Source organism: Staurois parvus, unplaced genomic scaffold (assembly GCF_062004578.1).
Source record: "Staurois parvus isolate SC_StPar_1 unplaced genomic scaffold, SC_StPar_1.0 ptg000437l, whole genome shotgun sequence".
Classification (NCBI taxonomy): Eukaryota; Metazoa; Chordata; class Amphibia; order Anura; family Ranidae; genus Staurois; species Staurois parvus.
The window spans coordinates 1,937,668-1,960,586 of NW_028318233.1; the positions used below are offsets into that span (position 1 = coordinate 1,937,668).

At 52.0% G+C, this 22,919-nt stretch overlaps 1 protein-coding gene across 1 annotated transcript in view; it reads right to left on the reverse strand.

Annotated features, from left to right (window-relative positions):
* Positions 1 to 17,593, reverse strand: part of SIRT1 (sirtuin 1) — a 29,977-nt gene extending 12,384 nt beyond the window's left edge. Inside the window, exons 1-6 of the mRNA XM_089687771.1 lie at positions 17,229 to 17,593; positions 8,451 to 8,564; positions 6,148 to 6,389; positions 5,022 to 5,174; positions 1,680 to 1,827; positions 1,114 to 1,193 (exon numbers count right to left, since the gene is read on the reverse strand). Coding sequence (XP_089543897.1) covers positions 1,114 to 1,193; positions 1,680 to 1,827; positions 5,022 to 5,174; positions 6,148 to 6,389; positions 8,451 to 8,564; positions 17,229 to 17,553 — 1,062 coding nt within the window. The 5' untranslated portion in view covers positions 17,554 to 17,593. The remainder of the gene's footprint in view (positions 1 to 1,113; positions 1,194 to 1,679; positions 1,828 to 5,021; positions 5,175 to 6,147; positions 6,390 to 8,450; positions 8,565 to 17,228) is intronic.
* Positions 17,594 to 22,919: the final 5,326 nt, after the last annotated feature.

The following is a 22,919-nucleotide window of genomic DNA, read 5'->3' on the forward strand; positions in this document are numbered from 1 at the left end:
TAATAATCACAGACAAACAACTTTGCAGCCCAAGCTCTTGTGATGAACTTCTCCACTCTCTCTCATACCTCCTTGAGAGCATACAGTACACTCAGGGACAAAAAAGAGAACATAATGGTGCAATACGTTGTTTTAATTTTTCTCTTTAATAAAAAAGGTATAAGGAAACTCACAAACAAGGTGTCCAACAGACACCAGCTTCAATCGCAAAACAAGGTGAGATACAGTTACCGCTCACAGCGGATCTCTCCCATACAGCACAGAACAAGAAGGCTCTCTAACGTCCGCATCGAGTATGCCATGCCCAACCGGTTTCGTCACACCCTTGATGACGTCAGTGTGACGAAACCGGTTGGGCGTAGCCTACTCAATGTGGACGTTAGAGAGCCTTGTTGTTCTGTGCTGTATGGGAGAGATCCGCTGTGAGCGGTAACTGTATCTCACCTTGTTTTGCGATTGAAGCTGGTGTCTGTTGGACACCTTGTTTGTGAGTTTCCTTATACCTTTTTTATTAAAGAGAAAAATTAAAACAACGTATTGCACCATTATGTTCTCTTTTTTGTCCCTGAGTGTACTGTATGCTCTCAAGGAGGTATGAGAGAGAGTGGAGAAGTTCATCACAAGAGCTTGGGCTGCAAAGTTGTTTGTCTGTGATTATTATTATCTGGAAGTATCTGAAACATCACCATATCTATTTGGACATCGGGTTCATTGCTCCCAGAGCACAAGCGCTGTTGCTGGTTTATAATCTGACCAGCCATTAGCTCTGGTGAGTTCATTTAATCTCCTTTGGTGGTGGATTTTTCACAATTGGTTCAAGTCACTGAAGATATATATATATTTTTTGGACACGAATTTATGTTTGGACACTATAATTATTTATTTTAAACACTAAATGTTTTTGGATGATGATATACACCTTTGTACAAGTTTGTTATTAGCGCATACCTTTTAATTAGGATTAAGCAGTTTATATTTACTAAAATAGCTTTACTAAGCTCTGTGTACTGTGGGAGACCAGATATAGTGAATGCAGGGTCCTGGGGTTTAGTAACACTTTAAGAATATAATATGAGGAAACATTTTGAAGACCCATTGTAATAAGCACAGTACCTGATTAAATATATCCTCTCTGACAGCTTCACAGTCTTCTTTGTGTTTGCAGATTAGACAAGAGGCCATTGCAAAAGATCCTATGAAGGAAAAAAAAAAAAAAAAAAAAAAGCAGCTTGAAAAACAGGGTTTTACTTTATATGATAGTTTATGCCAAAAAAAATAAAAAATCTAATTAGGAATCTAAAATAGTGAAACTATCATTTACTGTGAAATAAAAGATTAAAAAGAGACCTAAAAAAAAAAAAAATAATTAAAGCTTGGCAGTTATAATGTATATCTACATTAGAAATATGATGGTAAATTCTTTTTAGCCTTCCATCACATATTTTAATCTCAGTCATGCAACAACATACACCATATACACCAAGCAGGGAAGTTACACACTGATGCTCTCCATGCCCCCAAAGTATTTTTGGTATGACAGGCGGGTTTCATTCTATATGCCCTCATTAGAAAAATTTCTCACATAATTTTTTTTTTTTTAGGCCAGGAAAGAAATTGCTGTCAACAAAATGCATTTAACGGTACCTACATTTTTAAACAAAAGAAAATAAACTGCTCACCATGACACTGGATAATTCTTTGAATTCCTGCTACTTGCTCCAGTGTATCTATATTCTGAGTATAATTTCGAAGTAACTTTCCCTCTTTATCCAACATAGCAATAAACTTGTGACAGAGAGATGGCTGAAACTGCCCTGGAAAAAGTTCCTAAAAAGGGGAAAAAAAAAAAAAAAGGAGACAAGTAATGAAACGATTGAAATGGCATTTAACAACCATGTATACGTATAATGTATAATCACTGTAATGAAACAAAAAAGTATAAATATATACAGAACTGTGCAAAAGATTTAGTCAGGTGTGAAGAAATGCTGTAAACCAAGATTGCTTTCAAAAGATATGTATTTTAATTACTGGGGTTTCAAGATGTGCTGTTCAAGCGCTTTTGAAGAAGCGCAAAAAAAAAAAAAAAAAAAAAAAAAAAAAAAAAAAAGAAGGGGCAACGTTGAGGACCGTAGATGCAGTGGTCGGCTAAGGAAGATTAATGCAACAGATGAGACACATCATGGTTACTTTCCTTCGACACTGGAAGATGTCCAGCAGTGCCATCGGCACAGAACTGGTGGAAACCAGTGGGACCAAAGCATACTCATCTACTGTGTGGAGAAGTCTGGCCAGAAGTGGTCTTCATGAAAGAAAAGCCATACCTCTGATATGGAAACAAAGTTAAGCAACTCAACTATGCAAGGAAACATAGGGACTGGGGTGCAGAAAAATGGCAGCAGGTGCTCTGGACTGAAGAGTCAAAATCTGAAATATTTGGCTGTAGGAGGAGGCAGTTAGTTCACCAAAGGGCTGGATAATAATAGGTACTAAAATAATGAGTGTCTGAAGTATAGCAGAGGTTCTTTGCAAGTTTGGGGCTGCAATTCTGCAAATGAGTTGGAGATTTGGTCAGGATCAATGGTGTCTTCAATGCTGAGAAATACAGGCAGATACCTATCCATTATGCTATACCATCAGGGAGGAGTGCGATTGGCCCCAACTTTATTCTGCAGCAGGACAATGACCCCAAACATACAGCCAATGTCATTGAGAACTATCTTTAGTGTAAGGAATAACAAGGAGTCCTGGAAGTGATGGCCGCCACAGAGCCCTGATCTCAACATCGAGTCTGTCTGGGATTAAATGAAGAGACAGAAGGATTTGAGGTGGCCTACATCATAGAAGATCTGTGGTTAGATATCCACGACATTTGGAACAACCAACCTGCCAAGTTCTTTCAAAAACTGTGTGAAAGTGTACCTAGAAGAATCGATACAGTGAAGGTAAAAGGGTGCTCACACCAAACATTGCTTTGAGTTGGATTTTTCTTCTTTTCGTTTACTTTGAACTTATTTTGTTAATTGATAAAATAACTATTAACACTTCTACTTCTGAAAGCTTTCTTAATTTACAGCATTAGCACAGAACTGTAATAGGTATCTATACACACATACACTTCCTTCTCACTAATGTGCAATGAATATGTTCCAAAGAAGCCTCATTATCAGCCAGTTGCTTTGTAATATATCTATATGACCGATACTTATCCACACAAACCAGAAAGGAATATATCACACTACGGTTGTGTATTGTTCCATTTTTTTCTTCTAACAAATGATATTCTAATTTAAATGTACCAGTGTATCTGCATTTTAGAAAATGACTAGAAAAATGGTAACGTGGATTTTAAAATATTATTCATGTTATTTGCATGCATGCCAAGTAATGTACAAGTGCAAGGCCTAACGTTATCATAGTTCACAGAAATTACAGTACTCCCACTGACCATGCCCTCATCTGCATCTCCCACATCTTTTGGAACCACTTTTGTTCAGGCATCATCCAGGGTCACCATCCATTTACTGGACTAGGATGTTCACACATGGATGAGCCATACGATTCCTGCTGTCTGTGAATTTGACTATGTTCACATGTGGTCTTGAACAGATATATCCTCTGCTGCCTTTCACCTAGTGTGGGGGTCAGCAACCAGTAGATCGTGATCTACCAGTAGACCTCGGCCAGGGCTTGCTGACCCAGAACATCAAACAGTGCATTGCAGAGGGACTAGTCGTAACGTTGGAGCTGTAGTAGGGAGCAAGAGCCGCATATGTTGATGTCTCCATTGTGATGCTGGCTCGTACGCCCTGTCATTGTTGGTGGGTGTAGCACCTGCCAAGCATGACCCATTCAAGTGAATGAGGCCACTCTGCAAGTGCCCTGCAACATTGTGCAGTACAACAAACAAGGGGTTAAACAGGAAGCGTTGTGTTGCTTTCTCACCAACTGCTTTAACCCCTTGGACCCCACAGAAGCATTCAGTTGTAGGGCACTTGCAGAGTGGCCCTATTTACTTGAATGGGTCTCGATTGACAGGCAGATGCACCCACCAAAAGCATCAGGGGTGTAGTTCCTTCTGCAGCATGTGTACACCTTTGGCTGCTGCCTCAGCAGCTAAAGGGGGTATGGATTGGGGGTGGTAAATCTGACTCAACTACAGGGTCTTACACCCCCCCCCCCACACCCCAAACTTTCATGTGAACGGGCCCGAAGAGTGCCACTGCTGAACGTAACTAGGGGGTCATTCACAAAAGCGGTAGGCTGTTGCATCACTGCTGCTCCTCTGCAAAGTGTTCAGAGTGTGTTTAACAGGTGGTGAAGAGGAGATATGTTGCATCCTCACCAGCTGATTTAAACCTATGATTGCTGTGCAATGCACGCGATTGTGACACGGTAGTATGGCAATTAGAGGTTTAAATCAGGTGTGAGGAGGTGAAACTGGCTGACATCATGCCCAGTGATCTTAGACTTCTCCCATGTTGTTCAGGTCGATCTCCACCTCTTCAAGGTTGCCTACCCCTGACCTAGTGGCTTGCTACAGTCACAAAGTTCACCACTGGTGAAGAGAGTACGCAAATACTTTCTACATCCTGCAGCAGACTGAAAATAATTCTCCCAGAATTCTACATTTAGCCTAGCAGCCATGTGCAATGTAAGGATTAAATTTATTTTGAATCTGCAGCTGCCCCTGATCTCTAATGTGTTCAGAAACAAATATTACTCATTTTATTCACTCCACTTCCTCTATTGTAAGGACACACCCTCTCATGTGACTGCTGTAATTAGTTGCTCTTTGACCAGTCGTAGCAATTATAAGGTACAGAGCTATTCAGATCAACTCTGTGCACAGTACCTGCATGGAGCTGTCTAAAAACTGCTCTTGTTGTGGGCTTTTTTCTGGAGTGAGGTGTAAAGATGTCACTCTAGAAGACAGATGTTCACCGATATATAAAAAAAAAAAAAAACCCACAACACAACGGTAGTGTCATGGTTAAAATGTACTATAAATTTAAACTTACCTTTGCAAACTTAAAGAATGGTCTTGGGTCCTTTCTAAAGTATTCAATATCAAACATGGCTTGAGGATTTGGAAGATCAGGAAAATCCACTGCCAGACGTGCATAAATTCCATCCCTTGATCTAAAATCTGGGATCCCACAGGAGACAGAAACCTAAAATGTTTGATAAACACTTAGGACAGGTGAACTTGTTACCATGGAACATCCTAAACCAATGAAAGGAGACCAACATGCTCAATAATTTTAACTCTAAGATTTCAGAAAACTCCATTGGCCATGGTTTTGTACACTTTGGGGTTGATTTACTTCGCGACAGAAGAGGAAGTGCTGACATCAGATGGGCCATTGAGGCCTATGAGTGCCTCGCTGCTCCTGACATAATCAACCATTGTTAGAACGCGCTCTTCTCTCCCCTGCAGCCACTGCGGGCTGACACAAGGGAGATCATGTAACAGACCGCCCTGAAAATAGGCAAGTATACACATCTTTCTTACACAGGCAAGCATAGGTTTTAGGAAAGAGGAGGGGACAGAGTAGTTATGGTTATCCTAGAATTCCACGTTAAAAGATAAAATTCGCCTTTGGAACATGTTCCACACATTTTTAGAGTGGAACATGCAACATGCTCCCACTGTTGCAGCCTCTCCCTGATCCATCAATTCTAGTGACAGTGAGCTGGGGATCTTCTCCCCGAACTTGCTGTCACAATTGCCAACTCTGCAGCTTCATTCATTCACAGAGTTCTTTCAATGGGAAAACTACTGTCAGCCTTTGTGGCTGACAGCTTGTGGTTTTCAATGAACTACCAGAGTGCTGGTGAGAGCTCTAGGTAGTTCATGAATGGTTTCTGTCATTGTACAACTGCTTGCCCATATAGATACACCGACAGTCTGCAAGAGCCTGCATTGCACCCACAACCCGCAGATTTACAGGCTCCTAATAAAAATAAAATAATAAAAGCACATTTTTTTTACCTGCAAAAAGATGTGCATTTATTTATTTTTTTTAAATTGAACATATCCTTTAAGTGTATGGTTCATGACATTTGAATCCACAGTTCCAGGCACGGAAATATAATGAATACTGGCAATGGAAAATATGAAATTCTTCAAACACAATGGCTTACCCCAGCTCCAGTTAACACCATTATTTTCTTGCTCTCTTGCAGAAGTTTAACAGCGTCCTCAATAGTATTAATGTCTTTGCGCTTTTTCCTTTTTGGTGGATCTGACAGTATGTTAATCACAATTTGCCAAAGTGTCATATCATCTAGATCAGGTGGTGCAACAGAATCAGGAAGCAGATCCTTCAGAATGGTCCTAGGATCAGTACCCATCATTAGGTGCCGTTGAACAAATGTGTAAGGACCTGTAAAACATAAAATCGGGAATGTGTTTTTACAATATTACACTATTAAGAAATGGGATGAAATTAGGTTTGAACACACTGGGCGAAACACAAGAGATCCCATTGATACAAAAATGAATGAATATATATCTATATCTATCTATCATGTGGGGGTAGTTTTTTTTTTTTTTTCTAACCAGTGGAGTAATCCATATTAACCCATGAACTAATCAAACCAAAAGGGATCTAAAATAGAATTCATATGAAAATGTAGTCATAACAGAATTTTTACAGCTGGGGTGACTTTTATAACTTTAGCTTGTATTTTTTATGTTGGTGTGCAGCTGGGCTACATACTTGCTAAGTGACACTTCAGCCTTCCCAGAGCATGTTTTCATTTTGGCGATGTTTTAGTTCTGCACTTACCTACCAGCTTTTTTCAGCACAGATAGTGCTTCAATTTGGTAGCAAATTTACATAGGTGTATTTTTATTTCTTTGATTTTTATTGTAAATAAATAGCAAATTTAAAAAGTGTATTTTCGGTAATGTAATCAAGGAGATAGGCTTATTAACCTCCCTAGCGGTCTGATTATGTCAGTATTTCTGTGCTCAAAGCAGTACATTGTTTTCAATGAAAATATGTTGTTTTTTTATTGTAGGACTGTAATTCTTAGGAATAAGTCACTGAAATCTGTCCAAACAAGAGTCTAGTAAACATCCCGGGTATAATAAAATTTGAAACACGAAATCATAAATTATAATTTAATAAATAATCATAAAAAATAATATAATAATAAATTTAATTCAATAACATAAACAAACCAAAAACACTGAAATTTTAAATATGGCGCCAAGTTCGCACATCACCGAGCTTAGTCGCAAAATCGTTTTCAGTATCTGAAGATGAATTTCCCCACAAATCATTATCACTCAATTCTGCAAGTGGTTCTGATTTACTATCGCTGTGTTCTAGATGGTTTAAAACCGCTTTTGACCTAAAGGGACGCTTTTTGGACGCCATGGACATTTCTCAGTTTCCAGGCAGAAAGAACAGTAAAAATGCAGGCAGGGCACAGGACAAAGCACTAGGAACAAAATGTATGTGAAATGGTTTGATACAGTAATGTAATACTATCAGATTTTAGTGGATTGAGTGAATGTCAAATTTTTAAATTTTTTAAATTCCCGCTGGTTCCGTTGCAGGGAACGTAACCCGGAAGACAGATGCCGGCATCGGCCGGAGGACATGGCCGGGGACGCTGCAGGAGGGAACATCACTGAAGCGCAGGACAAGGCCAGTGCTGGTGGGATCCCAGAGCAACGCTGAAGTGTATTCCCAAGTATAGCTCGGGGGTTACCGTTTGTGATACTAAAAGTTAACCCTGAGCTATACTCAAGAATACCGCCAGGGAGGTTAAAACTAGTATCACATTAGCGCAACCTTTATGCAACATATAAAATGGTGAATCTCAAAGTGGAAGTATGAACTTTACTTTAGGAGAGCTTTTTATTCACCTTTTGATGCTACATTGTGATGCATGCAGGGGAAATAAGCTGTAACAGCAAGATAAGATTAAGTTAGATTGAAAAGGGAATAATAATGGATGCAAAACGTTTAAGAAAAAGAAAGAGGTGGTCTAAGTGGAGGAGAATCTGACCATTTTTGACACTTTTGTCTTTTAAACCTTAATGAGCTGTAATTTTCTAGTAGTATTAAAAGAGCAAGATCAGAGATGTTCTGTATAGCCGATAGAAGCCAAAACTTGCTTTCCTGGAAAGTTCCAGGCATTGACACTCCTTTGTGTGTCATACTGCAAATGGTTGTGGTACCTCCCACTGAGCGCTACATCATTACAAAACATGGTGGATGTAGGAGGCACTATTCACCACAACTGGAAGTGTTGGCTTGTATCAGCATCTGGGGCTCTTCAAAAGAACGCAGTTCCAAAACACCACCTCCTAGACAGGCAAGTATAAAATGTTTTCTTTTATGAAATAATACTGTGACACCCTCACACCCTCTGACAGGGTCTCTAACTCTGGCTACTGTGAATTTTTGGAGAACAGTGACAAACTATACCTATGCAAGGCTTGGGAGTCCAGTCGCTCGAGCTGGCATGGGAAGTTCTATCGTCATCATCACTGTCACATGAATGAAAGCCGCCGACAAGATCATCATCTAAATGGAGGTCCTCTAGAAAGTAAAAAGATAATTAACAAGCTGATTCACTTTATTACAAAAATTTTGCACATTCGCCAAAATCAATTTATTACGTTTTAAAGTTTCACTGCAATGTCAGCAGGAAAATATTCCTTCTCCGCAAGTACAGATAGGTGAAAAAGAACCGATTTGCCTAACTGGTGCAGACAAATAAAATCAGCTGTCAGATACTGCAGTAGGGATGCGTTTTAGAGAGCTGGTCATTTTTACTACTGTACAATGTTGTAGAATTATTGAAGCCTCCATACAGCACATTGGTGTCATTCTGTGTTATTTCATTTAGACGGGTGAGGGACAGAAGATAGGCTGCTGCATTTAGATGTAGCTGAATGCTGATTTTGGATGCAGCAGAACTGTGTGCTATGGTTGAATACCAAATGGAAGATCAGCTATAGGCAGTTTGTATGCAAACATATACAGTCCATGTCCAGAGATGGTCACAGTACCTAACTGCTTGGATGAACCAACAGATACAAAGAGCAGCTGCAAAATTCAGAAAATTCAGCTATAATCAACTAAATCCTCCTCCAATCCCTTTCCAGGTTCGGGAGACAGCTAATCCATGGCACCTGAAACTGCACATCCCCTCCTCTGACCTCAGTCCTCTTCTGGTTTCTGAGAAGACCTCACAGCTGGACATCTTATAGGCAGGCATTGATGTGGACATCTGAGGGAGTACCCAAACCAGGAAGTAAACAGCAGAGAAGGCGGCTCAGGCTTGAAGTGTCATGTGACCTTCAGAAGGGACTTTAGACTGGAAACTCCATGAGGACAAGGACTACTCTGAACTTATGTAACACACCATGTAGATTGTGGGTGCTGTACAAATACCTGGAATATTGGATTCATAATAATAAAAATAAATGTTTACCAAATATAGCATTACATTTACATTACATCCTTCTAGAAGCATCAATTCCGTCAAAGCTTCATGTGCAGCAAACAAACTAGAGACAGGAATGGAAGGGAGTTTATAGTGAGTTTGCAGTGACATGGATGGTGTCCCTGTGCCCCCCCATATACATGAACCGTGCCCCTGCCTGTACCACTCCCCATACACAGTTACAGGTGAACGGTGTCTCCACCTGTCCACAGCCGCAAAGGTGATTGGTGTCCCCACCTGTCCCTCCCCCATCACAAAGGTGAACGGTGTCCCCACCTGTCCCTCCCCCATGGCAAAGGTGAACGGTGTCTCCACCTGTCCCCCCCTCGCAAAGGAGAACGCCCCGCGCAAAGGTGAATGGGTACATAGCAGCTCTGCCCGCTCCCCACCTTCATAGTGAATGGCCTACACTACAGGCGAACGGCATCCCGGGTCGCCCCCTCCCGTACAGGTGAACGGCGCCCCCCCTCCCCTACAGGTGAAAGGCCCCCCACAGGTGAACGTTCCCTCCTGGCCTCCAAACCACAGTACAGGTGAGCTGCGTCCCCGGCCGCCCCCCCTTCCCCCGTACAGGTGCACTGCGTCCCCGGCCGTCACCCCCCCCCCCGTACAGGCAAACGGCGTCCCCAGCAGTCACCCCCCCGTACAGGTAAACGGAGTCCCCGGCAGTCACCCCCCCCGTACAGGTAAACGGCGTCCTTGGCAGTCACCCCGTAAAGGTAAACGGCGTCCCCGGCAGTCACCCCCCCCCCCCCGTAAAGGTGAACTGCGTCCCCGGCAGCCCCCCCCGTACAGGGCAACGGCGGCCCCCCCCCGTACAGGTAAACGGCGTCCCCGGCAGTCACCCCCCCCGTACAGGTAAACGGCGTCCTTGGCAGTCACCCCGTAAAGGTAAACGGCGTCCCCGGCAGTCACCCCCCCGTAAAGGTGAACTGCGTCCCCGGCAGCCCCCCCCCGTACAGGGCAACGGCGTCCCCGGCAGCCCCCCCCCGTACAGGGCAACGGCGTCCCCGGCAGCCCCCCCCCGTACAGGGCAACGGCGTCCCCGGCAGCCCCCCCCCTCCCCATAAAGGGCAACGTCGTCCCCGGCAGCCCCCCCCGTACAGGGCAACAGCAGCCCCGGCAGTTCCCCCCCCCCCCCTCCGTACAGGTGAACGGCGTCCCCAGCATCCCCCCCCGTACAGGTGAACGCCCCCCCCCCAGTAAAGGTGAACGACGTCCCTGGCGGCATCCCCCCTGTACAAGGCAACAGCGGCCCTGGCAGCCCCCCCGTACAGGCGTCCCTGGCGGAGTCCCCCCCCAGACAGGTGAACGGCGTCCCTGGCACTCCCCCCCCGTAAAGGGCAACGGCAGCCCTGGCAGCCCCCCCCCACCGTACAGGGCAACGGCAGCCCCGGCAGTCCCCCCCCCCCCCTCCGTACAGGTGAACGGCGTCCCCGGCATTCCCCCCCCTCCGTACAGGTGAACGGCGCCCCCCCCCCCCCCCCCCAGTAAAGGTGAACGACGTCCCTGGCGGCATCCCCCCCGTACAGGTGAACGGCATCCCCGGCAGTCCCCCTCCCCCACATAAAGGTGAACGGCGTCCCTGGCGGAGTCCCCCCCCGGACAGGTGAACGGTGTCCCCGGCATTCCCCCCCCTTCCGTACAGGTGAACAGCGTCCCCCCCGGACAGGTGAACGGCGTCCCCAGCATTCCCCCCTCCGTACAGGTGAACGGCGTCCCCTGCATTCCCCCTTCTCCGTACAGGTGAACGGCGTCCCCGGCATGCATTCCCCCCCTTCTCCGTACAGGTGAACGGCATCCCCTGCATTCCCCCTTCTTCGTACAGGTGAACGGCGCGTCCCCGGCATTCCCCCCCCCTCCGTACAGGTGAACGGCGTCCCCGGCATTCCCCCCCTCCGTACAGGTGAACGGCGTCCCCGGCATTCCCCCTTCTCCGTACAGGTGAACGGCGTCCCCGGCATTCCACCCCCCCCTCCGTACAGGTGAACGGCGTCCCCGGCATTCCCCCCCCCCCTCCGTACAGGTGAACGGCGTCCATGGCATTCCCCCCCCCTCCGTACAGGTGAACGGCGTCCCCGGCATTCCCCTCCTTACAGGTGAACGGCGTCCCCGGCATTCCCCTACTTACAGGTGAACGGCGTCCCCGGCATTCCCCTCCTTACAGGTGAACGGCGTCCCCGGCATTCCCCTCCTTACAGGTGAACGGCGTCCCCGGCATTCCCCTCCTTACAGGTGAACGGCGTCCCCGGCATTCCCATCCCCCCCCCCGTACAGGTGAACGGCATCCCTGGCAGCCCCCCCCGTACAGGTGACCGGCGCCCCCCCCCCGTACAGGTGAACGGCGTCCCCGGCATTCCCCCTTCTCCGTACAGGTGAACGGCGTCCCCGGCATTCCCCCTTCTCCGTACAGGTGAACGGCGTCCCCGGCATTCCCCCTTCTCCGTACAGGTGACCGGCGTCCCCGGCATGCATTCCCCCTTCTCCGTACAGGTGAACGGCGTCCCCGGCATGCATTCCCCCCTTCTCCGTACAGGTGAACGTCGTCCCCTGCATTCCCCCCCCCTCCGTACAGGTGAACGGCGTCCCCGGCATCCCCCCCTTCCGTACAGGTGAACGGCGTCCCCGGCATCCCCCCCCTTCCGTACAGGTGAACGGCGTCGTTCCCCCCCCCCCCGTACAGGTGAACGGCGTCCCCGGCATCCCCCCCCCTCCTTACAGGTGAGCGGCGTCCCCGGCATCCCCCCCCTCCTTACAGGTGAGCGGCGTCCCCGGCATCCCCCCCCTCCTTACAGGTGAGCGGCGTCCCCGGCATCCCCCCCCCTCCTTACAGGTGAGCGGCGTCCCCGGCATCCCCCCCCCTCCTTACAGGTGAGCGGCGTCCCCGGCATCCCCCCCCCTCCTTACAGGTGAGCGGCGTCCCCGGCATCCCCCCCCCTCCTTACAGGTGAGCGGCGTCCCCGGCATCCCCCCCCCTCCTTACAGGTGAGCGGCGTCCCCGGCATCCCCCCCCCTCCTTACAGGTGAGCGGCGTCCCCGGCATCCCCCCCCCTCCTTACAGGTGAGCGGCGTCCCCGGCATCCCCCCCCCTCCTTACAGGTGAGCGGCGTCCCCGGCATCCCCCCCCCTCCTTACAGGTGAGCGGCGTCCCCGGCATCCCCCCCCCTCCTTACAGGTGAGCGGCGTCCCCGGCATCCCCCCCCCCCCTTACAGGTGAGCGGCGTCCCCGGCACCCCCCCCCTTACAGGTGAACGGCGTCCCCGGCATTCCCATCCCCCCCGTACAGGTGAACAGCGCGGCGTACAGGTGAACGGCGTCCCTGGCAGCCCCCCCCCGTACAGGTGACCGGTGCCCCCCCCCGTACAGGTGACCGGCGTCCTCGGCAGCCACCCCCCCCCCCCCCCGTACAGGTGAACGGCATACGGCGTACCCCCCGTATAGGTGAACGCCCCCCCCCCCATACAGGTGAACGGCAGCCCTGGCAGCTACCCCCGGTACAGGTGAACAGCGTCCCCCCCCCCCCCGTACAGGTGAACGGCGTCCCCCATACAGGTGAACAGCATCGTCGGCGCCCCCCCCGTACAGGTGAACGGCGTCGGCGGCGCCCCCCCCCCCATACAGGTGAACGGCGTCGTCGGCGTCCCCCCCGTACAAGTGAACGAACGGCGCCCCCCCCCCCCGTACAGGTGAACGGCGGCGCCCCCCCCCCCGTACAGGTGAACGGCGGCGTCCCCCCCCCCCCCGTACAAGTGAACGGCGGCGTCCCCCCCCCCCCCCCGTACAAGTGAACGGCGTCCCCCCCCCCGTACAAGTGAACGGCGTCCCCCCCCCCCCGTACAGGTGAACGGCGTCGGCGCCCCCCCCCCGTACAGGTGAACGGCGTCGGCGTCCCCCCCGTACAGGTGAACGGCGTCGTCGGCGTCCCCCCCGTACAAGTGAACGGCGTCCCCCCCCGTACAGGTGAACGGCAGGGTCCCCCCCCCCTACAGGTGAACGGCGGCGTCTCCCCCCCCCCCCGTACAGGTGAACGGCGGCGTCCCCCCCCCCGTACAGGTGAACGGCGGCGCCCCCACACAGGTGAACGGCACCCCCCCTAGGTGACCGGCGTCCCTGGCAGTCCCGCCCCACCGTACAGGTGAACGGCGTCCCTGGTGACGTCCCCCCCCCGTACAGGTGAACGGCGGCGTCCCCCCCGTACAGGTGAACGGCGGCGTCCCCCCGTACAGTTGAACGGCGGCGTCCCCCCCCCGTACAGTTGAACGGCGGTGTCCCCACACAGGTGAACGGCACCCCTCCCCCACACAGGTGAACGGCGTCCCTGGTGGCGTCCCCCCCCCGTACAGGTGAACGGCGTCCCTGGTGGCGTCCCCCCCCCGTACAGGTGAACGGCGGCGCGCCCCCCCCCCCCCCCGTACAGGTGAACGGCGGCGCCCCCCCCCCCCCGTACAGGTGAACGGCACCCCCCCTCCCCCACACAGGTGACCGGCGTCCCTGGCAGTCCCCTCCCACCATACAGGTGACCGGCGTCCCTGGCAGTCCCCCCCCACCATACAGGTGACCGGCGTCCCTGGTGGCGTCCCCCCCCACCATACAGGTGAACGGCGTCCCTGGTGGCGTCCCCCCCCCCCCCGTACAGGTGAACGGCGGCGTCCCCCCCCCGTACAGGTGAACGGCGGCGTCCCCCCCCGTACAGGTGAACGGCGGCGTCCCCCCCCGTACAGGTGAACGGCGGCGTCCCCCCCCCCGTACAGGTGAACGGCGGCGTCCCCCCCCCCGTACAGGTGAACGGCGGCGTCCCCCCCCCCGTACAGGTGAACGGCGGCGTCCCCCCCCCCGTACAGGTGAACGGCGGCGTCCCCCCCCCCGTACAGGTGAACGGCGGCGTCCCCCCCCCCGTACAGGTGAACGGCGGCGTCCCCCCCCCCGTACAGGTGAACGGCGGTGTCCCCGTACAGGTGAACGGCGTCCCTGGTGGCGTCCCCCCCCGTACAGGTGAACGGCGTCCCTGGTGGCGTCCCCCCCCGTACAGGTGAACGGCGTCCCTGGTGGCGTCCCCCCCCGTACAGGTGAACGGCGTCCCTGGTGGCGTCCCCCCCCGTACAGGTGAACGGCGTCCCTGGTGGCGTCCCCCCCCCCGTACAGGTGAACGGCGTCCCTGGTGGCGTCCCCCCCCCCGTACAGGTGAACGGCGTCCCTGGTGGCGTCCCCCCCCCCGTACAGGTGAACGGCGTCCCTGGTGGCGTCCCCCCCCCCGTACAGGTGAACGGCGTCCCTGGTGGCGTCCCCCCCCCCGTACAGGTGAACGGCGTCCCTGGTGGCGTCCCCCCCCCCGTACAGGTGAACGGCGTCCCTGGTGGCGTCCCCCCCCCCGTACAGGTGAACGGCGTCCCTGGTGGCGTCCCCCCCCCGTACAGGTGAACGGCGTCCCTGGTGGCGTCCCCCCCCCGTACAGGTGAACGGCGTCCCTGGTGGCGTCCCCCCCCCGTACAGGTGAACGGCGTCCCTGGTGGCGTCCCCCCCCCGTACAGGTGAACCCCCCCGTACAGGTGAACGGCGGCGTCGGCGCCCCCCCCCGTACAGGTTAACGGCGGCGTCGGCGTCCCCCCCCCGTACAGGTGAACGGCGGCGTCGGCGTCCCCCCCCGTACAGGTGAACGGCGGCGTCCCCCCCCGTACAGGTGAACGGCGGCGTCCCCCCCCCGTACAGGTGAACGGCGGCGTCCCCCCCCCCGTACAGGTGAACGGCGGCGTCCCCCCCCCCGTACAGGTGAACGGCGGCGTCCCCCCCCCCGTACAGGTGAACGGCGGCGTCCCCCCCCCCGTACAGGTGAACGGCGGCGTCCCCCCCCCCGTACAGGTGAACGGCGGCGTCCCCCCCCCCGTACAGGTGAACGGCGGCGCCCCCCCCCGTACAGGTGAACGGCGGCGTCCCCCCCCCGTACAGGTGAACGGCGGCGTCCCCCCCCCGTACAGGTGAACGGCGGCGTCCCCCCCCCGTACAGGTGAACGGCGGCGTCCCCCCCCGTACAGGTGAACGGCGGCCCTGGCAGTCCCCCCCCCCGTACAGGTGAACGGCGTCCCTGGCAGTCCCCCCCCCCGTACAGGTGAACGGCGTCCCTGGCAGTCCCCCCCCCCCCGTACAGGTGAACGGCGTCCCTGGTGGCGTCCCCCCCCCCGTACAGGTGAACGGCGTCCCTGGTGGCGTCCCCCCCCCCGTACAGGTGAACGGCGTCCCTGGTGGCGTCCCCCCCCCCCGTACAGGTGAACGGCGTCCCTGGTGGCGTCCCCCCCCCCGTACAGGTGAACGGCGTCCCTGGTGGCGTCCCCCCCCCCGTACAGGTGAACGGCGTCCCTGGTGGCGTCCCCCCCCCCGTACAGGTGAACGGCGTCCCTGGTGGCGTCCCCCCCCCCGTACAGGTGAACGGCGTCCCTGGTGGCGTCCCCCCCCCCGTACAGGTGAACGGCGTCCCTGGTGGCGTCCCCCCCCCGTACAGGTGAACGGCGTCCCTGGTGGCGTCCCCCCCCCGTACAGGTGAACGGCGTCCCTGGTGGCGTCCCCCCCCCGTACAGGTGAACGGCGTCCCTGGTGGCGTCCCCCCCCCGTACAGGTGAACGGCGTCCCTGGTGGCGTCCCCCCCCCGTACAGGTGAACGGCGTCCCTGGTGGCGTCCCCCCCCCGTACAGGTGAACCCCCCCGTACAGGTGAACGGCGGCGTCGGCGCCCCCCCCCGTACAGGTTAACGGCGGCGTCGGCGTCCCCCCCCCGTACAGGTGAACGGCGGCGTCGGCGTCCCCCCCCGTACAGGTGAACGGCGGCGTCCCCCCCCGTACAGGTGAACGGCGGCGTCCCCCACCCGTACAGGTGAACGGCGGCGTCCCCCCCCCCGTACAGGTGAACGGCGGCGTCCCCCCCCCCGTACAGGTGAACGGCGGCGCCCCCCCCCCGTACAGGTGAACGGCGGCGTCCCCCCCCCCGTACAGGTGAACGGCGGCGCCCCCCCCCGTACAGGTGAACGGCGGCGCCCCCCCCCCGTACAGGTGAACGGCGGCGCCCCCCCCGTACAGGTGAACGGCGGCGTCCCCCCCCCGTACAGGTGAACGGCGGCATCCCCCCCCCGTACAGGTGAACGGCGGCATCCTCCCCCCGTACAGGTGAACGGCGGCGTCCCCCCCCCGTACAGGTGAACGGCGGCGTCCCCCCCCGTACAGGTGAACGGCGGCCCTGGCAGTCCCCCCCCCCGTACAGGTGAACGGCGTCCCTGGCAGTCCCCCCCCCCGTACAGGTGAACGGCGTCCCTGGCAGTCCCCCCCCCGTACAGGTGAACGGCGTCCCTGGCAGTCCCCCCCCCCGTACAGGTGAACGGTGTCCCTGGCAGTCCCCCCCCCCCGTACAGGTGAACGGTGTCCCTGGCAGTCCCCCCCCCCGTACAGGTGAACGGTGTCCCTGGCAGTCCCCCCCCCCGTACAGGTGAACGGTGTCCCTGGCAGTTCCCCCCCGTACAGGTGAACGGCGTCCCTGGCAGTCCCCCCCCCCATACAGGTGAATGGCGTCCCTGGCAGTCCCCCCGGTACAGGTGAACGGTGTCCCTGGCAGTTCCCCCCCGTACAGGTGAACAGTGTCCCTGGCAGTTCCCCCCCGTACAGGTGAACAGTGTCCCCAGCTTTTACTCCAATACAGGTGAACAGTATCCCCAGTTGCCCCAACAGGTGTTCCCGGCACACTCCAGGTACAGAGCAGCTCTGCCCGCTCCTCACCTCCATAGTGAATGGCCTGCTCCTCCAGCTCTCCATTGATCAGCTGCTGCTCCTCGTCCTGCACGGCTGGGTGTCGCTGTTCCACGATCAGGCCCGGAAGAGGCGAGCTATCATTGTGCTCTCTACCCGTTCCCTCAGCACAGGCCTCTCCTAGTACTCCCGGCTCCGCTGGCACTCCCGCTCTCCCTTCCTTCTCTCCGTACAGCGGCTGCCCGCTCTGGACGAAGTCTATCCGCTGCCTTTTAGCGGCCGGTTCGCCGTTTTGTTTCGGCAGTGAGAGGAGATCGCCGGTATGGTTAAAGCCCAGCCGATCCGAATCCGCCATTTTCCCACAGCCTGAAGTAGGAGCCGCCCATCGAGCGGTCAGGGAAGCCTGTCCGCCCACGTGACACGTCTCCTGCCAATCGCGGGCGAGCCCCGTGACGTAAACAATAACAAACCCCGTCACGTGGAATCGGAAGAGGGGTCTGGGAATGCAGGGTGATGGGTGGAGGTGTGACTGCGAGGACTGGGGACTGTGCGGGCTGACTGCTGATGTCTTCTATATACCTTCATAGGAACCTTTACCTGAAGTGCCATAAACAGGAAATAAAACCGTGTAACGGGAAACAAGGCTTTCCCAAACTCTTGGGAGAATACCAAACTTCTGCTTAACCACATGAGTGCTGGAAGATTTTACCTGCTTCATAACCAGGCCTTATGTTGCAATTCAGCAGTGCGCTACTTTAACTAGTAATTGCGCATTCATGCAACACTGTACCCAAATGAAATTTAGATTTTTTTCCCCACACAAATAGATGTTTTTTTGGTGATATGAACACCACTGTTTTATTTTTTAATATATAAAAAAAAGACTGGAAATTTAAAAAAAATATAATATTTTTTTACTTTCTGCTGTAAAATATCCAATAAAAAATTATATTTCTTCATAAATTTAGGCCAAAATGTATGCTGAAATGTCTTTGGTGAAAATAAAATCTGAAAGTTATAGCGCCTACAAATCATGATATATAGGAATATTTATTTATTTTATGCTGGCAATGGCGTCCATCAGCGACCTATAGTGGGACTGTGATGTGGTGGGAAATTTGACAATAACTGACATTGACATCACTGGAGACACTAATACAGTGATCAGTGCTAATAATATACACTTAAACTGTACTAATGACACTGGGCAGGAAGGGGTTAACATCTGGGGCAATCAAAGGGTTAACTGTGCATAGCAAGTGTTCATGAATTTACTGTGTGCTGCTTTTACTAAAGGTATAGTTGCCAACATTTCAAAAAAAATTTTGGGGACACTTTTTTTACTGCATGTCCACAAAGCCAGTGTAGGATGAGTGGTATGTAAATTAGGGGTGGGACATTCATTTGTGGGTGTGGCTTAGCGTGAAAAATAAGGTGGCTAAATATTGGTCAGAGACTGCAGGTGTACAGGAGATGGTCAAAGACTGCAGTTGTAGTACATGAGATGGTGAGACACAGTAGATATACTACAGGAGATGGTCAGAGACTGAAGGTGTAGTACAGGAGAGAGTGAGAGACTGAAGGCATAGTACAGGAGAGAAAGAGAGACTGAAGGCATAGTACAGGAGAGAGTGAGAGACTGAAGGCATAGTACAGGAGATGGTCAGAGACTGAAGGCATAGTACAGGAGATGGTCAGAGACTGAAGGCATAGTATAGGAGATGGTGAGAGACTGAAGGCATAGTACAGGAGATGGTCAGAGACTGAAGGCATAGTACAGGAGATGGCAAGAGACTGATGGCATAGTACAGGAGATGGTCAGAGACTGAAGGCATAGTACCAGAGATGGTGAGAGGGTGAGACACAGTAGATATACTACAGGAGATGGTCAGAGACTGAAGGTGTAATACAGGAGATGGTGAGAGACTGCAGACATAGTACAGGAGAGTGTGAGACACAGTAGATATAATACAGGAGATGGTCAGAGACTGCATGCGTAGTACAGGAGATGGTCAGAGATTGCAGGCATAGCATAGGAGAGGGTTAGGGACTGCAGGGGTAGTATAAGAGTTGGTCAGAGACTGCAGGCATAGTACAGGAGAGGGTCAGAGACTGCAGGCGTAGTACAGGAGTTGGTCAGAGAATGCAGGCATAGTACAGGAGATGGTCAGAGACTGCGTACACGGCACATGGGATGGTCAGAGACTGCGTACATGGCACAAGGGATAGTTAGAGACTGTGTACATGGCACAAGAGATAGTCAGAGACTGCAGACATGGCACAAGAGATGGTCAGAGACTGAGTACATAGCACAAGAGATGGTCAGAGACTGAGTACATAGCACAAGTGATGGTCAGATACTGCGTACATGGCACATGCGATGGTCAGAGTCTGCGTACATGGCACAAGGGAAGGTAAAATACTGCGTACATGGCACATGGGATGGTCAGAGTCTGCGTACATGGCACAAGGGAAGATAAAATACTGCGTACATAGCACATGGGATGGTCAGAGTCTGCGTACATGGCACAAGGGAAGGTAAAATACTGCGTACATGGCACATGGGATGGTCAGAGTCTGCGTACATGGCACAAGGAAAGATAAAATACTGCGTACATGGCACATGGGATGGTCAGAGTCTGCGTACATGGCACAAGGGAAGATCAGAGACTGCATACATGGCACAAGGGATGGTCAGAGACTGCATACATGGCACAAGGGATGGTCAGAGACTGCATACATGGCACAAGGGATGGTCAGAGACTGCGTACATGGCACAAGGGATGGTCAGAGACTGCATACATGGCACAAGGGATGGTCAGAGACTGCGTACATGGCACAAGGGATGGTCAGAGACTGCATACATGGCACAAGGGATGGTCAGAGACTGTGTACATGGCACAAGGGATGGTCAGAGACTGTGTACATGGCACAAGTAATGGTCAGAGTACAGTAATCCCAAATATTACAGTATGCTCCACAAATATTACAGTTCCACCATAGATATTAGAGTTTCTCCACCACATATATTACAGTATGCTCCACAAATAGCACAGCACACCTCCATACCCACCAGCACATCCTTTTAGCCCCAGAACACTTCATCCTCCCCAGCTCATCTCTGAACCCGTTAGCATGCCTCCGTGCCCCCAGCACATCTCTGTACTCCGAGAAAATCCCTGTACCCCCAGGACACCTGCATACCCCCTTGCACATCTCTGCACCCCCCCCCCCTGCACACCACAGCCCTAGCACACTTCCATACCCCCCACACACCTTTGCACTCCTCAGAATACTCTGTATTTTCAAGTATACCTCCGTACCCCCAGCAAGCCTTTGTACCCTCAGTACACCTCTGCATCCCCAGCATGCTTTCGTACTCCCCAGCATGTCCCCCCAGCAGGCCTCTACAACCCCCCCAGCATGCTTCTGCACCCCAGCACTCTTATGTACCCCCTGGTACACCTCTCCACCCCCTAGAATTCTCTGTATCTTTCAGTATGCCTCCATACCCTCAGCACCCCCTGGCACATGTACTCTTCTGCACAACTCAAACCCCCCCAGCTATTGAGTGGCATCTGGCCGGTTCGCAGCCGCTCTGACAGTCAATGTGTCCAGGCTGTCTCCTCAGCCTCCTGACATGCTCCTGGAAGTGATCGGCTTAAGGTGGGCTGGCGTGATCACCCTCGGTTGGCCACACCTCCTCACTAATACTAACCAATCAAGTAAAGAGGAAAGCATTACCTGACTTCCTGGAGGTGGAGTAGGGGAGCGATCTGTCAGTGTTTATGTGGTCCGTGTCAGTTGTCTGGGACAGATCAAAATATTTGGGATTCTGCCCGGGACAAGCTTCCAGCAGGACATTGGTTCAATATTCGGGACTATCCCGGGCAATTTGTGACTGTTGTCAAGTATGCTAAAGAATGCTTTGCAGGGAGATAAAAATAAGCACATGCCCACTGTTAGTAGAGAGATCTGTGTAATGATATCATGTACTGGGCACACAGAAAGCTGTGTCTGTCAGCTATGTTGTTCAAGAATCATAGGTCGGCCATGACATTTTTGTAGAACAATTACACATTGCAGCAGCAAATACCTAGGAATGCACCTCCATAGCCTTTTCACAAAGTGCCTGTTATCTCAGTAGACACCAGAACACAGGCATCTACCAGAGATGTAAATGTCTAATTGAAGTTCTGGAAGGATGTCTGTTCATGTCTGCTGACCCATCATAACACAGTCACAAAATCCTTCAAGTGATTATAAAGGCTGCAGGTTTTTTACCTTCATACATTCTATGCATGAAGGAAAAAACCTTCTGTGTGCAGCAGCTCCCCCAACCCCCTCAATACTTACCTCATCCCGATCTGGCGATGTGAGTGACAGCCTCGGCTGTCCCAGGTCAGTGCCTCCTCATTGGCTGAGACAGCAAGCGGGAGCCATTGGCTCCCTCTCCTGTCAATCACAGCCAGTCAGCCAATGAGAAGAAAGAGGGGGTGGAGCTAAGCCACGGCTCTGTGTGTGAATGGACACACAGAGCAGTGGGTGCCCCAATAGCAAGTCGCTTGCTGTGGGGGCACCCGACAGACAGGGGGGCACAGGAGATCCTGTGGGGGACCAAGGAAGAGGAGGATCTGGGCTGCTCTGTGCAAAACCACTGCACACAGTAGGTAAGTATAGACATGTTTGTTATTTAACAAAAATAAAAAGATTAGAAATACACATTGCGCAGTAAAGTGTCTTAACCAGGGCTAATGGATATCATAAAGCAGTCAGGCTTGAGGCAACCTTTCAGAGACCCTTGCCCAACTCACCATTTAAAAAAACTCTACACACAATTCATAAAATCACAGGACCAAGACACATCAATATTAGGTATATATTTGAATGGCGAATATCATACCGAACAAATCAAGATCACATGTGACTAAGCTATAGTATATAGAAAGTGAGAGAGCAGTCAGATACCTCCTGGGTGACAGGCCCATTCAAGATACCCTGTGTTTAGTATCCCTGGACATAAAATTGAATGCTGAAAAATCATCTACCAGTTTCCAGAATGCAACCTGTACATATTTGCAGATATAAATTTCAGTTCAAAACTGTGTGTAGGGGAGGACTATGATACAGTCATAAACATAGTGATATCCCATGGCTATGCCTCAGCTGCTTAATTGGTCAGATGGTCTCTGACCACACCTCCTTGATACCAAAGAAAAGTGGACTGCAAAGCTCTCGTGTACCATCAAATGAACTAACAACTGTCAAGTCATGTGAGAGCCAATGTACCCTCTTGCTCATTGATTGGACATTGATTGATTTTCTTTGCACCATTTTTTACCTTTTAGCAGTTTGTGTTACGGCGCTGCGTTGCTTTAACTGACAATTGTGCGGTCATGCAACGCTGCACCAAAATTAAATTTACGTCCTTTTTTCCCCACGAATTGAGCTTTCTTTCGGTGGTATTTGATCACCTGTTTGTTTTTTTATTTTTTGCACAATAAAAAAAAGACCGACAATTTTGAGAAAAACAATATTTTGTACTTTGCTATAAAACACGTCCAGTAAAAAAAATTAAAAATCAAATTTCGTCATAAATTTAGGCCAAAATGTATTTTGCGACATGTCTGTGGTAAAAAAAATGCCAATATGTGTAAATTAATTAGTTTTCGTGAAAGTTATATTGTCTACAAATGGTGGTATATATACTGCAATTTTTTT